Source organism: Pipra filicauda, unplaced genomic scaffold, assembly GCF_003945595.2.
Source record: "Pipra filicauda isolate LSUMZ 115617 unplaced genomic scaffold, ASM394559v2 scaffold5_size6683894_pilon, whole genome shotgun sequence".
NCBI lineage: Eukaryota > Metazoa > Chordata > Aves > Passeriformes > Pipridae > Pipra > Pipra filicauda.
In genome coordinates this window covers 1,431,595-1,456,674 of record NW_024104754.1, presented here as the reverse complement: position 1 = coordinate 1,456,674, position 25,080 = coordinate 1,431,595, and the positions used below count along the sequence as shown (strand labels likewise).

Below are 25,080 nucleotides of genomic sequence, written 5' to 3'. Positions count from 1 at the left end.
AAGGGCCCCGCACCCAGCGCTTTTACCAGGCACCAATGCACCCTCGCCGCCGCTGCAGGACCCCGCGGCCCGGCAGCAGCCCCCAGCAGGGCACGAGGCTTCCCATCTCCCTGCGAGGGTGCAGGACTCGCACGGTCCAGCACCTCCACCCACCGCACACAAACACCTCCCAGCACCGCCGGTGCGCGATCCTCCGGGGGCTGAGCCGCGTCCATACGGGACATGGCGGGAATCGGGGAACCACAGCGAGCCCCGGCCAGCAGCGCACACAGGCACAGCCTCGACCCTCGCCCGCAGCCGTCGGGTGGCCCGGGCTCCTTGGCCAAGCTCCAGCCGCGCCACTGGAGCCGCACCGGGGCAGGAGCGCACTCATTGTCCCCCCCCGTCCGAGCTGCAGCCAGGGCAGCCGGAGACGAGGAGGAATCCCAACGCGGGGAGCCCGACCCGGACCTCTGCTTTCTGAAGCAATAACCGCCGGACAAGCAAAACGGTGGAGCTCGCACTTGCGTTGTCCCTAAACTTCTGTATCCCCAAACTTATGCCAACCTCGAAGTCCTGCGAGATGCCCGATTTAACTCCTACCTCGATTTTTGTTAATTCGTTTTACCTAATAATTGCTAGGAGAATACTCCGAACAATGTTTCTAAACGAAATGAGAGTGGATAGGTAGCTCAGGAGACACTGAACACCCCCAGGTTCCCCTCAGTCTTTAAAATACGTTATTTCCCCAGATATTTCGATGAACCAAAACGATTTGTCACGTTACAAAAGAGTTAGTGGAAAGCTGGATAAGTTTCTATACAGAAGCCACAATACAAATGCCATAAATCTGCATCCAAGAAAGCACATTACTTAAAAATCGAGAATAAATTCTAATTTCTGGAAGAAACCAATGGGCTGAAAAATGAAACGCTGCAGTCATAATTTTCTGTACAAATAATTAGTGTTCAAACTCGGAGCATTTCAGTCTCCTGAAATGTATTCTTAATGAAGTGATGTTCAGAGCTGTCATTAAAAATGCAGGGCTGGAAGATCAAAGTACAATATTTATTTTAGAAATTTGTTTCAGTTATCAGGAGATACAGGTATCAAGGCCAAATGTCAATTCAGTTACACAAAGCACTATTTCCATGAGAAATGGGCTGCTGCGACATCCTACTGTAAAGCAAAGGGACACTAGAGATGAGTTGCAGCGCGGGAGGCGGCGCAGCGTCGGCCGTGGGTGGGGGGTGCTCCCGGCGGCGCAGCCAGAGGCCGGGGCAGCTCAGAGTGTGGCGCTGGCAGGCACATCCCGGCGGGGATTTCGCCTCTGCAGCCCCGCTTTGGCCCGCAGACGAAGGAGGCCGGTCCCTACCTGATGTAGGGGCTGGAGCGGCGCTCCGGCCCGCCGGGGCGGCAGCGGCAGCGCCGGGGGGGAGCACGGCGGCCCGGATGCAAGAGGAGCTGGAGCCTGAATTGCTCCAGCCACGGGGCTGAGGCGCAAGGGGCCCAGCTCGCATAGCCCTGCTGCCTCCACGGGTCCCTGCCTGCTACGGTGAGACCCCTACCACCCCCAGGGCCAGAGGGCTCAGGCTGGGTGGCTACTGTCAACTTAAACACAGCGGACATAAACCATGAGTCATCATCACCATTTTCACAGACATGTGTTGTCAAAATCAAGATCTTTTCAAATTCAGGTATCCCTGAGTACCACCATGTAGGGCTCTGTGGTTTGAATGCAGGTAGTAGAGAAAAAAAGACTTGGGAATAACAGCTACTTGTGTGCCAGTGGTCACTTCCATGGTTTCTGCTGTGCCTCGGCCTCCTGGGCCCTGAGCACCTCATCCTGGACCCCATCCCAGAGCCTATCCCAGTGATGGCTCACACTGCCACAGCCATGTCCTCTCATGATATCCACAGTCCCTCCAAAGACCTTCACAATCCCCTGCCATAAACTCCCCTGTCCCTCCTGTGATCCCCCCAGTCTCTCAGCTCTATCTTCCAGCATTGCCATGAATAACCTTGGAAGCCTGGATGGGCTCTGGCAACTTGCCTGCCCCCAACTCGGGGACTGGTTGCCTTCAAAGAAATACTGTTCTTTAGCAATTGTGACAAAGAATCAGAAATAGGATCATTTTTAAGTGAACAGTTGTATTAACACTTAGTCAAGCCTCCTGGTCAAGTTGCCCATGAGAGGTGGCAGAATTTAAACCTGAAAAAGCTTGTTCAAAAAGGCATTGTCTTCACACTATCCCTCATTCTGCCTGGTTTAAAGACTTATTAACAGAAACCACCTATCCACAACAGCAAGAAGTTTCACAAGAAGGTAAACTAACCTAGGTATACAGCTCCAAGCCAGTGTGGATACACTGCCAGCAGTTCTGAGTTATGTGCCATTCATTTTATTTTTATTTACTTCAGCATATTCACATTTTTACAGTAGGCAACATGACGGGCATAATAAGAGGAGTCACCAGTTCACAGAGTGCAATTTGAACATCAGTAGAGGAAGATAAAAGAAAGATTAAAAACTGCTATGGTGTCCCCTGCTTTTTTCTTTGCATAAAGGAAAAACACAAGACCCTAGACAAGATCAGCACATGTAAAGGCATATTTAGGATTTAAAGCCTTGCCTCAACATTTCCCAGTCTAGGTGTGGATTTCACAAAGATTAATAGAGGATTTCCCAAACTTCTGAAACTTGAGCTGCCCTTTAAGAAAAGTAGAACAAATTTTATGCCTCACAAAGTTTTACTGCCTGTAGTCAAAGGTTTAAATATCTTAATGTATTCATCAGCTCCTTCCTTGGCTGGCCCTTTGTGACTCCTCCTGTCTTAGGGAACATTGGTGAACATTTTTGGATATACTTCCTTCCCTTGCTTCCATACTCTAAAATAAAGAGTCAGACTCTTAATCATAACAATATTGAAAGTGTTATTCTTGGCTCCACTTGGAATGCCTGGGTTACTTTTTAGTTCAACATGACCGTTTCAAATTCTCTGTAAATGCCTTTATGCGTCTGGCATACATGGCTGCATTTTTGTCACAACTCTAATAGCTAGAAATGGACTTCTATAAAACAGAAAGCAAGCCAAGACTCTGGTGAGCAGCTGAAAAGGATCTGCGGTGTGCACCCTGCTTGTCCTCTCACTTGGGGAAACATTAGGTTAAAAAAGCCTCTATATTTTTGATGGAATGTATTTGTTTGAGGAAGATTGGATGGGAACCTTTCATTTTATGACTATAGATATGTATAGCTATTCTTTTTTTTTTGCATTGCAATTATTCAATATGGAATGAAAAAGCAATTAATTACATTGTTATTTGCCTCCTAACTGCAGAGAGTATATTATCTAAAAACTGGGTCTCATGGTAATTAATTTTAGTTGCTTAGTATATTTATTGACAAATTAAACAGCTGTCTGTGTCTATACTGTGTTAGAACTGGAAACAGCAGAAAGTTTATTCAGAAAGATCACTGTTCAATCTACACATAAATATTGGATGATCATATGGCTGCCACATTGCTATTGATTTGGCTAAATGGATTAATCCCACACTGTAAAAATGCACCTGTTATTTAATGAACTTGTGCTGTAATTTCAGAATATTTTGGTGTAGAAAAGATTAAGTATTTTCTGATGACAATATTTTTCAATATTTCAAGAATCACTTTTGAAATAATACATTCTTCAAGGACTACTGAACAAGAATGTATAAAAAAATGCATAATCTTTCTTATAAAATGCAAGTGCTCTATACAAACTCTTCAACGACTCCACCTTAGCTGGGGGAAAAAATAGAGACAGGAGGAAAAAGCCCAGTAGCTGGATTGTAAGGGTCAAAACAGGGACACAGATATGGGACATGACTGGCATTGAAGGTGTGTTAGGTAAGAGATACTGCCTTCACATCAAGAAATATAATCTGAAGACCCTCTCTGTATAATGCCTTTAAGGTAGGTTGTTCCAGTAATACATACATATTAGTGAAAGGCCCTCTTTCATGCCTATCAACTATGACATAGGTGAGTGTCCCTCAACAGGGGGAGAGTTTTTGAAAAGGACCTAGAAAAAACAAATTTCTAAATTAAGAGAGTTTTTTTTTTTTAAATGCCAGTCTTCTTGGCTGGTACCACAGGCCCAGGATCCCATGAAAGACTGGGGAAAGCTTCAATTACAATTTTGAAATTACTTATCTCTCCCTAGGTGAACACTGCTCTTGTAGACTGCCAGAAAAGTCTTTTCAGGAAAGCAGTGCACAGTATGTTTCTGTGTCATTTCATAACTTGATGTCTTAAACAATGCAGAATAACACATAAATAGGTAAACGCATAAATTACATTAACTACCCAAATAAAAATTCACCTCCAATTCTGAAAAATAAAAATACCATCAATAAAATTATTTCAAATATATACAATGTTTGTATTATGCTTTTCCATCCTCGCAGAACTACAGAAACGTGAAGTCATTCTCACCATACTCTTACGCAGTAGAATCAGCTTCTTTCCCCTTCTTTTCAAAGGGAACAACCATTGCCATACACACAACTGCTCCAGGCTTGGAAAGAGGAGCTCCTTGCCTCAGTTCTTGTACATAGATTATCAGGCTGCTCCTCACCAAACATTTAAACAACTTACACCAGCTCAGCTGAAACCTCAGGAGCACAGGCCGAGGCACGTACCTCCTGCTGGCTAGCTGGCCATGCCAAATCAAAGCAAACAACCCTAATGTGGGAATAAATCACATTTCACTTCACTCTTCAGTCAGCCCCTATTGCTCAGGGGCAAACAGCTTGACCAGCTGTTTGAGAACCCAGGACAAGAGAAAGGGTATTCTCAAAAACAAGGGCATCAGCATGTCAATGACTTGATACAGTCTAATGAATGGTATAATTTTTCTCACATTTCTGGAACCTCTGAGATGGACCGGAAGAAAAAAAGATCTTCAAATGGGTACACTTTCTGGCTTCTCTCCCTCAGTAAATCTCACATTCCTATTTTCCTACTACATGAAGGAAGCCCCCCTATTCTACTAGCGTTGAGCTGAGAGAATCACATATTACATATGAAGGAAGAACAGTCCATGGAAAAGGACAGATAATGCAATAAAATGGTAATTTATTAGTCTAACTTACCTAATCCCTATGCTTGGAACTAAGAGCAAGCCTACGATGTTACAGTGCTGGCACTCCAATGCCCAAATGACACAGAAATCTGCGACTGAAAACCACTGACTGCTTCTTAAGAGGTCACGCTAAACCACAAAGAACCATTTTCTAATTTTTTTGTCTTAAAATAAGAAAGCCTGGAGAAAAAAACCTAAGTCATGCACTTTTATCAGTGTCATCAGACTAACTATAAAATGCTGTCATCCTTATCAATGCACTAGAGTTTGGGGCTGAAAAATAATATTCTTTTTCTGTCAAGATTCTTACAGAAGTTGGTGGAAGAGATGCCCATAAAAACTGAACTGAGCTCACACTTTGCTCCATTTTTCCACTTCCATCACTACCCATGCTAAGTGTCCTTGGCACATGGAGTGATTCAGAAAGCAGCTGTTCTATAGTGCCAATGATTCCCTTTAATGAAATAAAGTTATCAGTTGATTTATGAATTTCTCCTGCCTGTTCTCATTTACTTAGCTCTAAACTAAGGGTAAGGTAGTTTGGATTCTAGAAGTAGAACTGTTTACAAGAGAACATAGTAGTCAAAATCCCTCTTAAATAAAGTTTTAGAAATGTACACAGTGAAGTTAGAGGTAGTTCTAGCAACGTGCATAGCCTTATCCATTAAACTCTACAGCCAAAGACTCAAAAGAGTTATACCTCCAGTTTTATCTGGTTTTCCATATTACTACAGCATCCCTGTATCACACAAATTTCATGTAGGAAGAGACAAAACGAATTTTCTGCTTCAGCCTTCTGATACCCTGATGACCTTCTCCTGGGAGATGCTGTTAATTTAGATGCCATATGCCTCACTAGTCATCAATTCAGTTGCTGCTCCCTATTTTATAGCCCTCACAGGGATTTTGACCACACTACCCATAAAACTAATCACTTCCTCTGTCTACTGTTGCTCCACCAGTCAGACAAGCTCCAGCTGATCAGTATTTTCTTATAAATACTTAGAAATAGTACAATCTAGTCAGCTTTGTTCTTTCCTTTGGCATATGCTGCTCCACTATCCTTTATACACTATTCGCAGTGCTCCAAGTAAAGCATCAACAACTGGAAAGCAGCAGAGGAGGGATGTAGGAAAAAGGAAACAGAGATACACAGACTAACACTGGTCGGATGTCTGAATGCAAGCCAGAATTTTAGGAGGGGTCAGAAGCAAAAGGCTAATCATCTAGGTGGAGAGAAAAGGTAACCCCTGAGCAGGCACCACATCAGTGCCAAGACTGAATGGAAAAACTAAGAATGAGCATGGAATCACACATGCCAATGTTGGGGTCACTGATTATGAGAATACCAAGATGAATAGCAGTTCTGAGTGATTGACTGAAGCTGTTTTCATCTCTGTGGTATGTTCTTTTTTGCCAAAATAACATTTTACTCTACAGAGCCATATAAAGCCACCTCTGACACTCAACCCACATATATATTCAAACTAGATAAAGGATGGAAATTTTGCCTTTACTTCCCTGTTCTCTCCTGCCACCAGCCAGTAAAGCAATTATTTTTCACAGTTTCCCTTTCTTCTTTTTGTAAACTTCTGTCAACTTGCCAAGTTTACCAGTGACAGGGTATGTAAGGATACAGCAGCCAGGTGTGTAGGGAATATTCAGGGTATTTTTCTAAGTAACAGGAGTGCAGCTGTTGAGCTGGGGGAATTATGGAAATTGGATCAACAAGCAAAATCCTGTGACAGCCCTGAGTAAGAAGGTGGTCAAACTGTGCAGTGAGTGTATTGGGAGGAGCTTTAGTCACTACGAGCACATCATCTTTAAAGCATTTATCTTCACAACTCCTCTATAAAGAGATAACTAGGTTGTTATTGCATTTTTATCAAAGGTAACACAGGGGGACCACTGTGTCATGTCACAGTGTCATATATTGTCCTATGTCATATATTAATCCTACTGAAGAGTAGGGAATTGGACTGATGAGCAGAGGCACGTGACTTGGGACCATATAATATGATGTTCCACCTCATTCACCTTGCAAAATCCAAACTCTTTTCTATATCCCTCCTATCCCCCCAGTTTCATGTCAGTCTCTTCTGACACTTGAGCATTCTTTTAGGAACTTTGAACTATGAGCAGATGTTGATCTTTCTGTGGAAAAGACAGACAAAGACTAAAGCCCAGACAACCTTGGACAGGCAGAAAGGCAGCAATGAGGCTGTGTGGAGACAATTAGGAGACAAACATGCAGCCTGTGCAAACAGAGCAATAAGCCAACATGCCCACAATAACTATATTTCTACTCTTCCTGGTGGACAGTGATTAGAGCATAAGGTAAGTAAAAAACTACAGCCTAACACCTTTGTTTTATAAGGACAAAATACACATTAGGTGGGCTGTACTGAACAACCAAATGTGCCTCTATAACACTGAACATACTGAGCAGAAATAACTAGATATTTGCTTACCTTTACAGCCCAGCCTTTCTCTGCTTTAGCAGGATTCTGTCCAAGCTCTAGCTTCACTTGCCAATCATCAAAACAACCACCCTCAATGGTGATGACCTCCCCTGCAGAAAGATCTGCAAGCTTTGCTACTACACAACTTTGGGAATTAAGTAATACTACTATCTGTATTTCCTTGATCTCACGCACAGGAGCACTTAGTAGAGCTAATTTCCCCCCACCTCAAGTAGACTCTCTCTCTGCTAGTTTTTCCTCCCCTCAGTCAGTGTTCCACTAACCTTTTCCAGTGAACCCTTCTACCACTGTGTATGATCAAACACAGAGAATCTGATGCTCCGCAAATATATGAGGCACAAACACACAACCATATTCCTGGATCAGCCAAGTTTTGAGACACTGTTTTTCCTTTACCAGCTTCTTGTTGATCCATGTTTGGCTGGTTCCCTCCAACAATCTTACAGGCATTATTTATGAGGTGTCTGGCATGTTCAAATCATGGAAGTCTGCAAAGTACAAAAGGGGAATGAAAGTTTGGGGTATTTTTCACTCTTTACCATTCAGGACAATTTAGAGGATATGGAAAATTATTTCTATCTAACCTTTGTTCAGCACCCTTTCTGCATGTCCGAAGTTTCAATCCAGGTTTTGCTCCTGTCATTTACCAATATACATTGATATACAAAGAGCTAAATGAAGACTTATAGGATATCGAGAACTAGTTTGTATTCCTGTCTCTCCAGAGTGTATGTGAGCTATTCTTAAATATGATTTTCCAGCTACTGATGAATTATTTTGTCAAAACCAAAACCAGTGTGACTTTAATGAAAGTACTTGGATTTAGTCTGGCTGAGCAGACAGATTATGTATTTAATTGTAAATGGGCTGTAAACATTTGAGATCTTTACATATGGAGAAAATAATAGTATCTATATTTAGATACTTGAGAGAAGCATAGGTTTTTACAGGATTGAGCTGGAAAAATCAAAGCGATATATTTTGATCTCTTGGTATTTTTCTGATATATCTTGGTCTGCTTATTTTGAAGGTGAAAACATAAAGGTATGTTAGAGATATCCACCTCTGTGCAGTTTGTTTAAAAAAGCAAATAATTTCTTGCAACATAATGAACCCCAGTAAAAGCAGAAAATAAGGTTTTTTTAGACTACAACATTCATACTGAAAAAAACCCAACTTCCTCAGATGAAGGATTACCACTGTTTTTGCTTCAATATGCTTATAAATACGAAGGATAAATCACAGCAAAACTATTTATATCGAGTCATCTAGTAGCATATTTATAGAGAGATTTTTGGAGAAGTGTTTGCTAATTAAATATACTATTTATCACCTACCTATGATTTTTATTACCTGCTCAGTAGGCTACCTTTCTGGAGTTAAAACTGCTAAATTTCTAGCATACTGAACAATTACTATTTCTGAAAATTATTAATTTTAATTATTAATTTTTTTTCCTATTCTCGTGTTGGTCTTTTCTGTAAACTTATGACAGGAAAGATTTTTTCCAAAGTTTACAGTAAGATATAAGATAGTGGGTTTAATGGTTTAAAAACCTGATACTGACAAAGTACTGCAGGTTTAGAAAAAAAATGTAATTTTGTATTCTAAACAAACCTACTTGTAGTCACAGTAACTATACCACTTGCCTTCTCAATAAGCTTCAAAAGCATCTTAAAGTGGTTTTCTACCATAGGTGTTCTATGCATCTTAAGACACTCTGAAAGATGATTTAATGCTTTATTATAGTACATGATGAGGATAATCTTCAAAATTTATTAAAGGTTGCCTCTACCATGAAACCTAATGGTTCATGTCTTTTTTCCCCTCTCTCAAGTAGCTTCCTCTCTTTTCTTCTAAGTCTCTCTCATAGAAGTTTTCTACCCCATTGCTCCCAAGTCCATTAATTTTTCCCTTATCAAAGACCATTAATACTTCTCTCTTCATGTCCATCTTTTTAAATTCCTCTTCCAAGTGTCACCCAGAAATTGGATACAACAGAGATTAGCACTGTAGGAAGCCACAGGGTAAAACAGGAAAGCTTTGCCCTCTCCGAAATAACAAATTATGTGCTCTCCGTTTGGTTCTGTGCAGCAGTTGGAAGAAGCAGTGAAGCTGGCACCTTGTCACTGCACTGTGGCAGAGACAATGAAGAATCCACCTCTAATTCTTTTTGACACAAAAGAAGACAGAGAGATAAACCATGACCACCTTGATCTTCACTTCCCCCTTCCTGTGAAAGCAGGATGACAGTGGTTTCCTGCATCTTGTGACTGAGCAGAAGGCAACAGAAATTTCAGTAGGAGATACTGAACATTCCCTAATAGTCCATAGCTCAAAAATACCTTAAAAGAAAGAAAAGTAGCCTTTAACTCAGTCAAATCAATACCTGTCATAAACACTACTTTTCCTTTGAAAGTTTTATCACTGTAATTTTAGCTTGTCAGCAACATTTCAAAGTACCAAGTGTACTTCTCTTAGAATCAAGGCAAAGAAATACTTATATTCTCAGAACTTCCACCTGCAAATTAAAAAAAGAATTAAAAAATGTAAACCATAAATAGAACAAGGACTGGTATTTCTTTCTGAAAACACTGTACTGAGCTATAACGAGTTTCGAATAGAGAAAACTCTTTCAAATACCTTAAACCTAGTGGTTTAATGACAGGTATGCTCACCTTCTCAACTTGCACTGTTGCACAGGGAGTCCAGAGTGTTGTCCTTTTTGCACGTTACTTCCTATTCTCTCCATAATTTGCATATATACTCTAAAAATCATTGGGAATTTCCAGCTTAAGTGAAAAAACAGCAGATATAAGCTCAACAAAGGTAGCCATCTCTAAACAATCTCAGCAAAGACAACACAGCTGGCAGCTGAATTTTACCAATGGGGCCTCAGAAACAGGGCTTAACAATTTTGTTTAGGATCACAAGTTCCCCACCAACACTTGAGACACAGAAGAATGCCCATTAGCTGCTATAAAAGCAAAATTGGTAGGGCTTTGTGATTCTGTAGAGGGCCTGAAAGGCACACACAAGCAGACACACACCAACACATGGGCAAGTAGTATAAATTCTTCAATTTGAATAATTTCCACCCTCTTTTCTTTGTCTTTCTAATATGAAATTGTGTTTTGTTTCAGTAAAAAACATTTTGTTGTTCTGCATTTAATCATGTCCATGTTTCTTTCTGTTTAGCTCCCACTAGTCTCTTTACACAGCATTCAGTACAATTCTATATTGTGAAGAAAAAAACATTCTGTAGCTAGAGTTGTTTTGTCCCTCTGTAGTTTTCTTTCATCTTTTATTTGATATATGGAAAGATGCTAACCTTCCTGTGCTATCTTAACCACAGTGATCTGGTAGTAAAGCAAATTAGATTTACTAGATATGTTTCTGTTGTCATTATTAAACTTCATATGCTTTGCTATGTAGGCAACGTGTTTTATTTCTCTTAACCTGAAAGAGGTTTCTGTCTTATTGTTGCAATTTATTAAGGGCAAACAATCTAGGGCTTATAATAGGCCTGTAGGCAGAACAAAGCCCTTGTCAAATGGAAGGGTTGGCTGCTCAGCTGGGTAGCATGTAAATGTGCAAAAAGAACTGTTCTGTTCAAAGACACTAGACATGCTTTTTTAAATAAAACATCTCATATAATTGAGAGTTGCCATTTAAGTGCTGTGTTGGAAATGTTAATTTAAAAAAATTAATTTAACTGAAGAAATAGTGTTGCAGTGAGTATTTTTTGTAAATGGTCACAATAAACAAAATCCCACCTATCACTAAGGCTTTTATTAAAACCTGAACACTGTATGTTTCTCAAATGGCAGTTTACTGTCATTTTATAACATCATGTTATGCAGGTTAGGATAAGTTCATTGACTGCTGTACTCACCTTGGCAGATTGTGTAAACCTAATCTTATCCAAGAGGTATTTTTTGTTTTTGTTTTAATATAAGAGGTCGCTCTGCCTGTTTCTTTTTCAAAAAGTAAGACAGTTTCTCATTCTACAGTTCATTTAAAATTTCTCATTATGTGCCTCCTTGCAAGAGCTGAAATTAAAATGACAGATAAAGATAACAACCTAATAGGAATTTTTTTAATGCAGTGGTCCACTCAGGCACAAGCAGTTCTTTTCTTCCTCTTCTGTTGAAATGTATAACGAGGACAGTATCATCAATTAGATTTTTCACTTTAACTTTTCATAATGTTTCCAGACTTCTCTATTTGGCAAAGACAATTGGGACAGATTTCTTTATTTTTTCCTCTGGCCTAAAACTCAAAACCCCCCACTTCCCAAACTGTTACCACCGAAGAGTTTATTAAATGGCTGAAAAAGACAGCTGGTCCCACCATCTGTTAAAAATTTTCAGGGGCCAAATGAAACAGGTTACACCTTTAGCCATGCCAAGTCTTCCAATACCCCCTCCCTCTCACAGCCTGTGGAGGGCTAATCTGAATTTCACGCTCTGATTTTGCTATTGCTAATGTCTGAGCTTCTTATGTGTGCTTCTTGTAGTTGCTTATATTAGTTCTCTAGCAGTATCAAAAGCTCCCCTCTCCTTTCAAGCTAGCTCATTTGCAATCAACGGAATCCTGGGTCTATAGTCTCCTTTACAATAAGATACTGTACCTTGAAGGAAACCCACAGAGAAACCAATATCTGACTTTTTGGAGCAACAGAGAAAACCAGGAGTACATTTCTGTTGTTTTGCAGCCACTTTTCTATAAATGCTAATGGAAGTAATTCAGATGTGCCAACAAAGACAGAATCTGCAACACACTGCAGGTGTGAGGGGGCTGAAACAAAAGGGATGCTAACCCTAATGGTATTTCTTGTCATTAACAATTCTTTGATGTTCATACTCGAGGCTCTCTTTTATCTTGTAGTTTTTCAGCCATCTTTGTTAACATGCAGTGCAACTAAATCTTTTTTTCCCTAACCTTTAAAGACATCTGCAAAATGTTTATGCTAAGTTAGTTTCCATAGCATCTATCTGCAACACACATTGAAGTAAAATGAGATAAAGCTTGCAAGGTTATTATTAAAACATCAGTAAGTTCCTATCATTAAGTGAAAGGAGCAGATCAATAAAAAGAAGCTCTTAATGTTACTTTAATAAGGATGAGTTTCTTGTAACAGGACTGAGGATTAACTTTAGTGTAAAAGAAGCACTGTTTATAATAAAGTAGCTATGTTGATAAGAACCAGTTTATTTTACTTGTACTCATTAAAAACTATCTGTAAGTTCCAATAATAAAAAGTAATATATTGAAGGACATTCTAATTTTCCAGAAGGGATTTCTCTACCACTAAGCGGGCAGTGGCATTCAGTCAAGGAGCTGTAGGTGGAGATTCTCCATATCCATCTGTCTTTCCATGACTTACAGATGGAAAAACGCTGTGTCTTTTAAAATGTTCAACTCAGTAGGATGACAGTAAAATGAAATGAACAATCAAAGCACACAAGATGCCAATCTGAGCTACTGCACAGCACTACTAGCAAACCCAGCGTTTTGCTCTCATCCCATCAGTCATGTCCTGTTAGATCACATCCCATTTTATCACAGTCTGTTGCATTATTGTTGCAGCATGCTGGAATGTTAAATGAGCAACGTAATCAATCGATACCAATTTCCAATTGGAATTCAGCTGTAAATCTGCACTGAGTTGAAAATGCTGCAGATTGTAATACAAGTTAGCAAAAGATACAGTTTTATGAAGCCTCACGTTTTGTTTTTCTTTCAAAACTTCATTTCTATCAGGTTAATTTAATGAAGTAAATTGTATGTGCCTGCATTAAGTATAGCACTTATCTTTGAATGTGGATGTAAGCTTCCATCAAACTAATCCTACAGAACAAAAACATAAAGAACAGTGTTACATTCATACTTTTTCTTCTTTTACAACTTCCTTTCATCCTGCATAAGGCATAAAGGCAAACTAGGAACAGTGTAGTTAATATACTTCTTGTCCCAGGTCTCGGCTGTATGGATTGATAGACCAAGCTGCTGCTTTTGTTTCATCTCCAGCATTGAGTAGTCTTAGAAATGTGTAGGGGAACTGGGGATCTTAGATTATTGACAATTTTATGAAATAAATGGAATTTTTTTTTTTTTTTCAATAGCACTGAGGAGTGCTCATTCCTGGGGTAATATAAATGACAAAACTAAAAGTTTCTGGTTTTGCCATTTCAGTAAGAGCCATTTTGTCATAGAAGCCTTTACATAATCTCTCTAGTTGGATAACTGTGTTAATTTGTTGCTTATAATAGGGAGCAGCAGCAAGAACAAAACCCACTGAATAAACCACGTCACGCAATTTTGTGGAAGTACCTCCTCTCCGTTCCTTTCCCTTTGCCCCAATGTAGCCTCTCCATATCATCATTTCCCAGCTATACAACAGTGCTATACTCCAGCACTCAGCTTTCTGAAGATCACTTCCACCAGAACCTCAAGACCCTGTTACCACCAGAACCTCAAGACCCTGTTACCCCTGTCCTGGCCTCAACCATCTCCACCAGTGCATTAGACAGCATGGGGCCCCAGTTCTGCTATTCCAGTTTCAGATAGGTCTTCAGCAGAGACCTGCCATGATCAGTAGCACAACAACTTTGGAGACAGCTGTGACAGGCCGACCTGCCTGCCTGCCTGCCTCCCAGCTCCAAACTCCAGCCCAATGGGTGACATCCAGTCTTTGTTGTGGTGATATTACTTTCACTTAGAGATCAAGATGAGACTTTTCACTGGTAATGGGTCAAAAATGGGGACCTGGGTCTTTTGCAGAAAAAGCATACATGTTGATCAACCTACTTGCCATTCCCATTTGCCAACTATCTTATAAAATACTAGTTACATTATTGAAAAAATAATAATACCTTTCTGCAATTTAATTAAAAAAAAGCCTGCCAAACAAAAGTAAGGAATTTATCTATTAGTGGCCTGATCAATAATATGTTATCTGGTTTCTGGAAACATTACTCCTAGATGTGTTTTTCACTTATCTGCTCCTATGTCCTTTAGCATCACAGCATGAGTACCAAAATAAACAGTTCCCTGATAACACAATGTATATCTTTACTGTTCTGACATTGGATTTATACATGTAATAAAATAATATCCAATAATTCTTGACAAATCCATTAAGATGAGTTAGGCATCAGCCTGTGTATTTAAAGACACGGGGCTCTATTATTATGAATTGTCAACATCCTCCCTTATCAGTTCCGCTGCCCAGCATGAACGAGACAAAGCCTCTCACTGAGTTCTGTAATCTTTAGCTCTGATTCAGAGGACTGCTCCTAGCCTTTGGTTTTCACAGCATCCTGTGCTACTTTTGTCAGTTTGGGAGTACTGCGTTGTTGTCAAGCAGAAACATTTTCTGTTAAATAAGCATTCTGCTACGACTCCTCCTAGGGTGAGTAGTGTTAAAGACAAGGTATGTTATTGAAACATATTTCCAGTGTTAACAACAGAACTGACATTACTTCTCATATTTTGTTGTCAGAGTTAAAAGCAGGATGGATAAGTTTAGTGCATGCAATGTTTTGTGCACATACTGGTACTAAAACTACTTACCCTTTTCTCATAGGATGATACTTTTGTGCCATATGGCTTCATTTTCAATTGTATGTACTATATATATATGGTTAACCTGAAGACATTTAAAAATGCCAGAGCTTGGCTTGTCTCTCAAAATTCTCCTTCTGTTTTGAGACAGTCAAAAATGGAATGAGAAATAAGAGTATGGTAGACTTCAGTTATTTATCTCATTGTTAACTATTTTACAATTAAAAAAGCAATATCCCTATACAATTACAATGCTTAGAACAGGAGGCGATAAACATTCAATTGTAACATTACTTCTTTTTTTAAAAGGTGAAATTTTTGAACTGAGACTTAAACTCTATTTCACATCAATTTTTATTTGTAAAATAGATAGTAGTACCACACAGTTTTTAGCTTTACATTATTTACAGCCATATTTTATCAGCTTCTAAGGAACAAGAAGTCCTTGGGTAGCCTGATAGGGGCCACTTAAAAGACCTTCAGTGCACAAAAGCCCTTTCCACAAATCTTACAGTGTATGGGTGAGGGAGGTCACAGTGGGGGCAAATTTAAGATGGCTGCAATTTACTCCTATTCTAAGGTTCCTTTATGTTACTAAAGTGATGTAAATGTTTAAGTCAGAAGCACGTTTAAAATTACCAAATGAAAGGGGCTAATCTCCAAAAGCTCCCTGCCCGATTTTTTTTGGCACAGAGAGAAGTTTTTAAGCTGCCATAACTGAAAGGCAGAAATTGTCCTCAGCAAGAACCAGTTTCTAGTGCCATTAAGCTCTACAGAAGAAATCTACTGAAATCCCTTGTTGAGCTTCACCCTTTTCTCTCCCATCTGCTGAAAACTGTTTAAATTATTACACACTGCCTAAGAAATTTTATTCTTCCTAACAGGATTTAAACTCTTTACTTTTATAAAATATTAACAACAGGATATGTTATGAACTATTAAGCAAAATACATTAATATTTCAGGATAATATACATGAAAGGAAATAAATCAGAACAATGCTTCAGTGGTATCAAAACCAAATGAGAACATCTAAGCAATTTACATTGATATGCCTCCACTGACCAGGATGTCACACTGACATGCCTCCCGTACTCCTTTTCACACACAAATCAACCCAAACACACACATCTATGAATGTGGTTAACAGAAGTTCAACTCTTTGGCCAGTCTTGCTGTGACTCCACGGCTCTACAGCAAGGCTTTTAACAATCCAAAGGCATATAAGTGCTCTAAAATCAGAATGAGAGAAGACAACCTCACAGAGCTTATCTGGTGAGGGTAAAGTGACTTATCAAAAGCAAATGAGTAAAGGGGAATAAGTTAGGAAAGAATAAAATGCACAGACTGTGTGCATAGTGTTTAGCCAAGAAGTAACAAGAACAAAAACACACTACTCAACAGCAGGTTTTAGATAGTAACTTCAGTATAAAAGTATTAGTGACATTAAACTAATTTGAAAAAATTATAGCAGATGTAGATAGTGGAATTGCATATAATAAGGAAAATATTGTATTTTACCCTTTTCCATGCAAGTAAAGACTGCTTAAAAATTCTTTGAAGTCCATTTCTGATGGCTGAGATTGTTACAAGCTTAACATCTGGAAGAAGAAAAATGAGGAAACCTAAAGGATGTACTTAGAGAGTGTTTGCATCTTGCCTGTGCTTTACTATTTAATGTTGTGAAGCTGTTCTTGTTAACTCGGGCCCTCATTCAGGAGAGCACTTAAATCACGTGTCAAAATTTCATTGATTTCAGTGTGACTTAAGGCTTTGGCTTAAGTACTTTCCTGAATTATATATTATTTTCACTCTCTCTTACTTCTTTATGAAATTAATACAACTACTCAGAGTAATGTATTACTTAGTGTAAGGTTGGTTTTTAGACATGTGACATAGTACCTAACTGGACACCTCATTACCATTTAACTAAAACAACTGATAAACTATGCATAATAGTGATGTGAATTACAGTAACAATAAAACTTCGTTTTCCTATATAGTTTTTCAAAAAGGACAGAGGTAACCAGAAATCATCAACATTGCTAGAACTCTGTGTGATCTATGCCAAGGTAAGAGTAGAGTAAGTCATTTCACTATTTCAAAATAATGTAATTTTCCATCCAGAAATGTTACAAATTAATGAAGAACTTATATATTTCATAGGAATAGAAAAGTTACATAATTTTTGGTGAGGTATCATAATAAATAATCATTCTTGTTAAATTTTGACAAAATGTAAAGAAATTGATCCGTACACATATTAAACATGCATTCATATTAGTTGCCATTTCTATTTGTGCTGCATTTTTTAATCCCATTAATTCATCTGCAGTTATTCACCAATTCTATGTTGTTTAAGGAGTCCCTAAATTTCAAAGGCTCTTAAGTGCCTTTAAAGTACATCTACCCAGATGTACATCAGAGAAGAATGAGGAGTGAACTAAAAGACTTCAATCTCTGGCAGAATTTTAACTTTCAGCTTCAACTTTCTGTCACATTTTGGGTGAAGAATGAGTGAAGAATTTTTCTTCCTGTAATCCTTTGCTCATCCTCATTTGCCCCTGCCTGACTTAATTTCTGTGTTTCTTCGGAAAAACAAAGCTTTTATGGAACTATCTATTTAATTGTCTTTCCTTCTTTTGAACCCTATTCTGGCTTAGGCATGACCTGATTCTACTTTGGGTCTCATTTCTCATGCCATCTTTCCTTGTGCTGTGGTCAAAAAGACGATGCCAGTGAACCCTGATGGTAAGAAATTATGTTGCTTAAGGAACAGGTCTGAAATGCACCTCCAATAGGAAGAAGGTCTGTTAGCATAGATCAGGCTAAACCCATTGGAGGGGAGATAAAAACAAGGATCATAACTATATCTGTATAATATATGGTCAGATTTAATCAGTATGGTTTTTCAAAAAAATGAATAATTTTGAGCAAATGTTTAAAGCAGTAAATGTGAATGTTTTATTTCAAAAAGTTTTGACAAGAGCTTTTCTGGAAAAGAAGCAAAGAATTGTCACAGGTCAAAACTGTATCTCTGAAACAGAAATAGTCAGCTTCTGCCATGGAAATAGAAATAGTTGGCTTCTGTCACGGAAATGGCAACCGGAAAAGAATCTCAGTGTTCTATACAAAGTTACAATTGTTTCATTAAAGATTTACAAAGAAAATGAAAAGCAAGTAGGAAAATTTGCAGGTGACTTTGTTTCCCTCCGCGACATTTAAGAGGTCTGTGAAAATCAGTTATCACCGGAGCCCAGAGATACAGGTTAAGAAATAAGTATTTGCATGGATAACAAGAATAATTCATACTGATGATTTCTGTCACAAGGACTATATGAAGCAGTGTGTGAAACATTAGTTTTAAAACTGTTTTACTTCTTATATTTGAAATAATTCTCCAAGTTAAACTTATATAAACTAATACTTTATAAGAAAACTATTTGCAAGGTAAACTGAGACACACTTATATTTTAGATGATTTTACTCTGTACGTTTTTGCAGTGTTAGAAGCCATATACAGCACAGAAAGTTGTAAAGTATAACGTTTAATACCAGACTAATGAAATACAAAACATTTTCACTATGACTCCAGATTAAAATTTTTAGTACAGAGTTCTTTTAATCCAGTTCAGTTCCTTGATCTTACTTTTCACACAGCTTTACCAGCAGTTGTGCCAGCACAACAGAAGGGATGACACAGGGAGGGAACAGCAGCCAGGGGAGGGGGAAGCAGGAAAGAAGGGGTCAGAGTTGTATAAACTAACCTTGCGGCTAAAGAAATGTGTCCATTATCAATATCAACACATACAGGTGGTGGTGCTCCCCTTTACTGGAACTGTTTATAGAAATACAGCTAAATGAAACACTTTACAGCTGTAAACCCAGGTTTAAACTAGTGAACTAAAGTTACTGGCAGAAATGTTATTTTTAATATATTATATAAACACACATGCACAAACTTAATTGGAAGAGATTATCAGCAGAATACCCTTACCAGTATTAGTCAACAGAGTAAGTGAGGTTCAGCTTTGAGCAAAAGACACACGTCTCGAAGAAGGAGGAGATGGGGAACTAAGAAAACTGTCATCTTCAGGAGTAGATTCAACAGCTGACAATGATTCGTAGTACTCATCCTCTCCATCCAGCACTTTGATTTGGCTTGAAAGGAAACAAACAATATTTATAAAGTTAAAATTTAGTTCTGTCAGTATCTTCAGAAATAGAAACTTCTCTGCGTTTGTAAAAATGAAGAGTGCTAGTATAAGAAAGGAAAAAAAAAAGATGGGGTCATTTGATGAGAAAGATACAGCTTTTATACATACTTTAACTACTATTACTTTTTTATTATTATACTCTGAATGGTCCTGAGGATCAGTGAAATGCAATACAGTCATTCAGTTTGTGTGTACAGAATGAGAGAACAAATATTTATATGCAATGGGCATTTACTTTGAGCAATGTGCCTTTTTTGTCTGTGTATGTTCCATGAGTATGATTTTTGTATCATATTTCAGATGATGGTTTGCTGTGAATATGAGCCAAAGACTACACTATCAATTTTTGGGGAAAGCCCTGTTGACAGCAAGGGGCTTTCATTTTCCTGTGATGTATGATTAGCACTACAGTCCCACGTTAGTATTTTTATTCCCATAATACAAACTTTTTTAAACTAAGGGGAGGGAGATAAAATAAACCAAATCTTGTGCAGTTATGCAAAATTCTGGGTTTTAACCTTGACTCAAAGACCTCCTATTCATAACATTATATTCAGAAGATTAATAAACACCAGAGGACATAATACAGAAAGTTCTTGTATATGTTTGTAGTAAAATGCATTGCAAGAAGACCAAGCATCCATCCTCTGTGGTCTATGTAATCAGGCAAGGAAATATTCTGGCAATTCTATAGGAGCCAGCCTGGCTTTTTCTACCTATACCAGGTGATAACTGCTCATGTAACAATGAGAACTGACTCAGTTCAACAAAGAAGGAGCAACTCCCTCTGGGCTGAGTGGCCTCACCATCAGTTTTTCAAATGTGCTCCCCCAGGAGGGCAGAGGCCCATCTGACTGTGCTGCTGCAAAGCTGGCAGGGCTCCTGGCCAAGTTCTAGGTCACAGAACTTCAGTTCAACACCCTTCATCTGGCATCCTTCACTAGTGCTAAATGCACTTAAAAATATGAAGAAGCTACTTTTTTGGTAGTAATAGTACTTAGAGAAAGCTGGGGAGCATGTTTTGTAAGAATCAGTTCTAGTGTCTGCAGACAGCAGTTACATGCAAGTTTTACATTTGCTTCTGCAGAAAATGTCCAATGTCAATGCACAGAAATATGTTAATTGTTTATTTTTAGAAACCTCTAGAATGTTTTGCATATTCTGTAATATCACAAAGGACTTCTTCTGTTTACAGTTGCTTAGAACTAAGAAGATAGATATTTACCCAAGTTTTCTTGGCTTCCTCTTGCTCCCTTGATATTCTAGAGTTCCCTGTGGAGAGGGCCAAGAACACACAGTCAAAGCAAAGCAGCAAGTCGTTAATTTTTAATTCAAAGTGATTTTGTGTTGAATGCAAGCAGATGCTGATAATATCAGAAGTCACAGCATAATTTTTTTGATCAAAGGGCTCAAGTGAGCCTGATGAAGCATGCATCTTGCTCGTCTTTGATAAACCACATCAATTATTCACCGTGAAGGCAGACATCCTGACATGAAAGCAACAGATAAAGAGCATAAGCACATGTTCAAGACGAGAGCAGAAGAACGTGGGGGTGGGGCTGGAGGGGCTGAAACAGGTATTAATAACAGAATTATTAACTGGAAACAAAGCCAGTAAAACAGCTTTATTGCCACTTTGAACTCACATTTAACTGGTTATAGTACATGTTGTCCTCAGGGCTATTCAGCATTTTGGGCTGCTGACATCGTCGACGAGGTGTTCTCAGCTTCTGTTCAAGACAGTTTTCTGAACCTACAGTAAGATAACACAATTTAGTTTTAAGTTGTGCCAGGTGCTGTGAACGTCTTAGCGCATTTTAGTCTATAAACAGTCTTTTCTTCTGTCCTGTTTGGTCCTGGATTTATTAGCAAGTTCTATCCAAAGTAAACAGAAACTCAGGAATCTTTGTTTTCTCTTTTGAAACTTAGTTCAAACACAAGTTTTTAAGCAGAACTTCATTTTTACTTTTTAACATTTTTTATTCTTTCATATATCTATATCCCATGGCTCCTTATTCCTTTCACACTTTATCTTAGTATCTTCTGTTATCTAAGCAGGAAATGAGGTATATTGTGCCTAGCTAGGGATATATCATTCAGGAGCAACAAAATTGTTTTTCTACAGTAGACAGTAATAAAGCCTTTGGACTGATGAGACTTCGTCCATTATCATCATTTTTATTATACAAAAAGGCTTCCTTCTTGACATGGCTCTCTATTTAATCAGAGTAACAGAATTGGTTTGGAATTACGCTTTCTTAATATAATTTGTGATGTGCTGTAAAGTAACAGTTGCTTAAAGTCATCTGGAAAGCAGAGTTTAAAGATGAAGGAAACATTTCAGAAGGGTTTCCGAAAAGAACTAACAGCCTTTTTTTTTTTTTTTTTTTTTTTTTTTTTTTGGGGTATTAAGGAAAAAGGACGTTATGGTGTGCTGTACTCTATTTTACCAGGCATTTTCTGTGGCACATCCTCTAGTAGATTACCAGGAAAACTATTTTCAGGATAACTAAGTTACTAAAAGATACTCTAGGAGGTAAGAAAAGGTCATTCAAATAATTCTTTCGATGCCTTTGACTTTTCTGATATTTCCCTGTTAAAAATTATTTTAGTGACAGGATGAATAAAAACAGGTTTTGGTGGCACTGAAGGAAAAATATACATCTTATCACATATGCATTCCACACTGCACAGGGAACTTGTTCCAATACAAAAGACCAGCACAAAGATCAAGTAGCACATTGGTTCCTTTAAGCACTTCAAAGCTGAAGTTAATATGGCCTGTGCAGATGTGGGACTCCAATCTCACAAATCCATTGTAAGATCTGGCCTCAAGGAGCAGGTAACATTACAAAGGAGGTTTATTATGCACCCAGGTTTGCAGTTGGTATCTGCAATCTGAATGAGGAATGATGGCTGAACTTTGGCCTTTTGAGCCAAAAGCCTGACTGTCCTGGGAGATTTTTCTCTCTTTCACTGTCTTTCTCCCTCTAAACAGTAAAATTTGAAAGACACTGGTTTCCTCTCAGCGTGTGACTGCAATGTCTGTGTGGGAGAGGAGCACTTGTTCCATTCTATCACAACACCTGGGAGGGATGAGTGGGTTAAATGATCACCAGGACACTGATTGCACAGCTGGGTCTAAAATTCAAAACAATTCTGTAGAGAAAGGTTATATTTATCCAGTAATACAAAATAACTTTAAAATAATACACTCACACTGCTTGCTAATTTATTATCCAGTGCTTCAATACTTTATACTTTCAAGTTCAGTAAACCTTTATGTTTTTCCTAAAAAGATTGTGATGGCTGAGCCTGAAACTTTGCTATTTACCCGTATTGTGAAAAACCAGACAAGGTAGAAGCTGTATCAGAAACTACTTCTGGGGAAATTGGGTGCCCAAATAATATCTGTGTCTTTGGAAAGTTTTTTCACTATGATTTAGATAGGATGCAATTTTGTTCTCTCTGAAGTCTCTGCAAGTTTTGCCAATGACCTGCCATAACTACATTTTAGTCTCTCTCTGCTCTGAAAGTTACTCAAATTGATCTTAGAGCTTTCTGTCTCAGGACAGCAGAGTCCACAATTTTTGCAAGCAATGTTTTCAGTCACAAGGCCATTTGAGGTCCTTCTTATAGCAATATAGTTCTTGAATACCTCTCCATGAATAACTTTTCTATTCTAGCAAGAGACTGGTACGAACTCAGGTCCTCACAGTTTTGCATAATTTCACACACCTCTCTGCAGCTTTCCAGAAGCAAAACCACAGCACATAAATATTTAGAAATTTTCTAACAGTAGAATAATATGATGGGGTCTTCCTTTTTCTTTTCCCCTAGGTGCTCTTGTAGCCTTCACATTCTTTTTTCAAAACACCCATACGTATAGGTTGTTTTTTTTAAAATGTCTTTTATTCATTAGGATTCTGAGACACTGACATTTTGCTCTACCTTTTAATCTGGATACTTAATTATTTCTGTGTATGCTATGGGTGGTCTGCAGCTTGTGTTCTCCAAAGGAAATACCCTTTCAGTGGGCCCATTTGTCTTAGTAGCATATAGTACAACAGTACAAAATCTGGTAACATTTATCATAAACTACCATATCTGGACAAAATGGTATTAACATGTGCTCCACACTCAGCAATTGAATAGGCACTTTAAATGCTGTTCTAAAATATTTTGCTTTGATGACAAACTTAAAGCCACCAACGAGAAAAAAGTCACTTGTCATTTTAATAGCAACAGCAGCAGCACCAGTATAATTAACAAGGTATGGTCTACACTGCATGAAAATTGTGCCAAGCGCCTCTGGCATGTCCAGGCTCCTTAGTTTGCTACAAATTTAGTGACCAGATGAGAGAGTGAGCACGTGTACTTTCTTCAGGTCATCCTTTAGCACCACTTTTTAAGACAGAGATCTGCCCCCCTTTTGTCTAAAAGAAAACCTTTCCTTGTAACTCTAAGCGCAGAAACTCCTTAGGTTACAATTTCTTAACTGATAAACCCCTTATGGCAATGCAGAAATAACACAGAGTAGGCAAAATGCTTTCTGCCAAGTGCACTGTGTCAGTTAATCTAAGTGTAGGGTACTGAGGTTCTAGGCATCCTCTGCTTTTCCTCTCTCAAACCCAGAGAGGCTGATAGACATGGATGAGCAGGTTCATGTGGATGGTTCCCTAAAGCTACCACAAAACTGATATTGCTAATGGCTAATGCGTTAATCTGTTGGAGCAGAAAGTATTTATAAGCAAACAAACTGATGGTGTTTCTGTTTACTCCTCTATTACCACACTTGCTTATCTGTTTTATATCTCTGATACATAAGAGCCCAAGCCAACAGATCAGGACCTTGCAGTGCTCAGAGAGAATAAAAAGATGTGTATTTTCAACTAAATGCAAAGTCAAACATTCGAGATACATTTTTATGAACTGGGAATTGCATACTTGGAAAGCAGTGTCTCCAGGAGAGATTTGGGAATTACGGATATTCAGCTGAATATGAAACAGACTGGGTGCAAAGAAGAGAGGACTACTCAATAGAAACAAGAAAACAGTTTCATCATTGTGTGTAGAATTATTTTGAAGTGGGTGCAGTAAAGTGCAAGAAAAATCTGAAATCGGGAAAATCTGCTATACAGTGAGAAATATAAGAAGACTGTTCCATTTCATTTTTTTTTCAAAAGAAGGTTAAGAGGTGATTTGAAGCAAGTTTAAACCCCTGCATAGAAGGTGGAGGGTTTTTCATCTTCATAAACAAAAGTGTAAGCTATCTAATCGTCAGAAATGGAAGAAAATTTTAGACCAGAAATACAGCACATACTAAAAGCAATCAATTAGGCAAAAAAGTATTTAGCAGTATGATGGAGGCTCAGGTTGAGATTAGAAGCTTTTAGAAAAGACATGTTTTGACTTAAGCTAAAGTTAAAAACTATCAAAGATGCGACACTGATTACTTCTAGCTTAATAGGAATTAACTTTTTCTAGTGTGATTTTTATCACAAGTTTAATGCAGACTTTGTATTGATCTTTTGAATTCTGGGATATAGTTTCTGAATTTCCATGTTATTTTTCTTCTTTGCTTTCTTATGGCTGAAATGGAAATATTTTTCTTCAATTAGCCATCACATCCATCATACTGACACTTTTAATGACATCTCTTGGCTTGGAGATGATTAGCACATTTCTTATGCCTTATCTTATT

General features: G+C 38.4%; 1 protein-coding gene across 1 annotated transcript in view; it reads right to left on the bottom strand.

Annotated features, from left to right (window-relative positions):
* Positions 1-18,099: 18,099 nt before the first annotated feature.
* The window catches only part of MYO3B (myosin IIIB), a 197,337-nt gene continuing 190,356 nt past the window's right edge, over positions 18,100-25,080 (bottom strand). The window contains exons 35-37 of the mRNA XM_039387963.1: positions 21,023-21,129; positions 20,602-20,648; positions 18,100-19,320 (exon numbers count right to left, since the gene is read on the bottom strand). Of these exons, the coding sequence (XP_039243897.1) occupies positions 19,185-19,320; positions 20,602-20,648; positions 21,023-21,129 (290 nt within the window). The 3' untranslated portion in view covers positions 18,100-19,184. The remainder of the gene's footprint in view (positions 19,321-20,601; positions 20,649-21,022; positions 21,130-25,080) is intronic.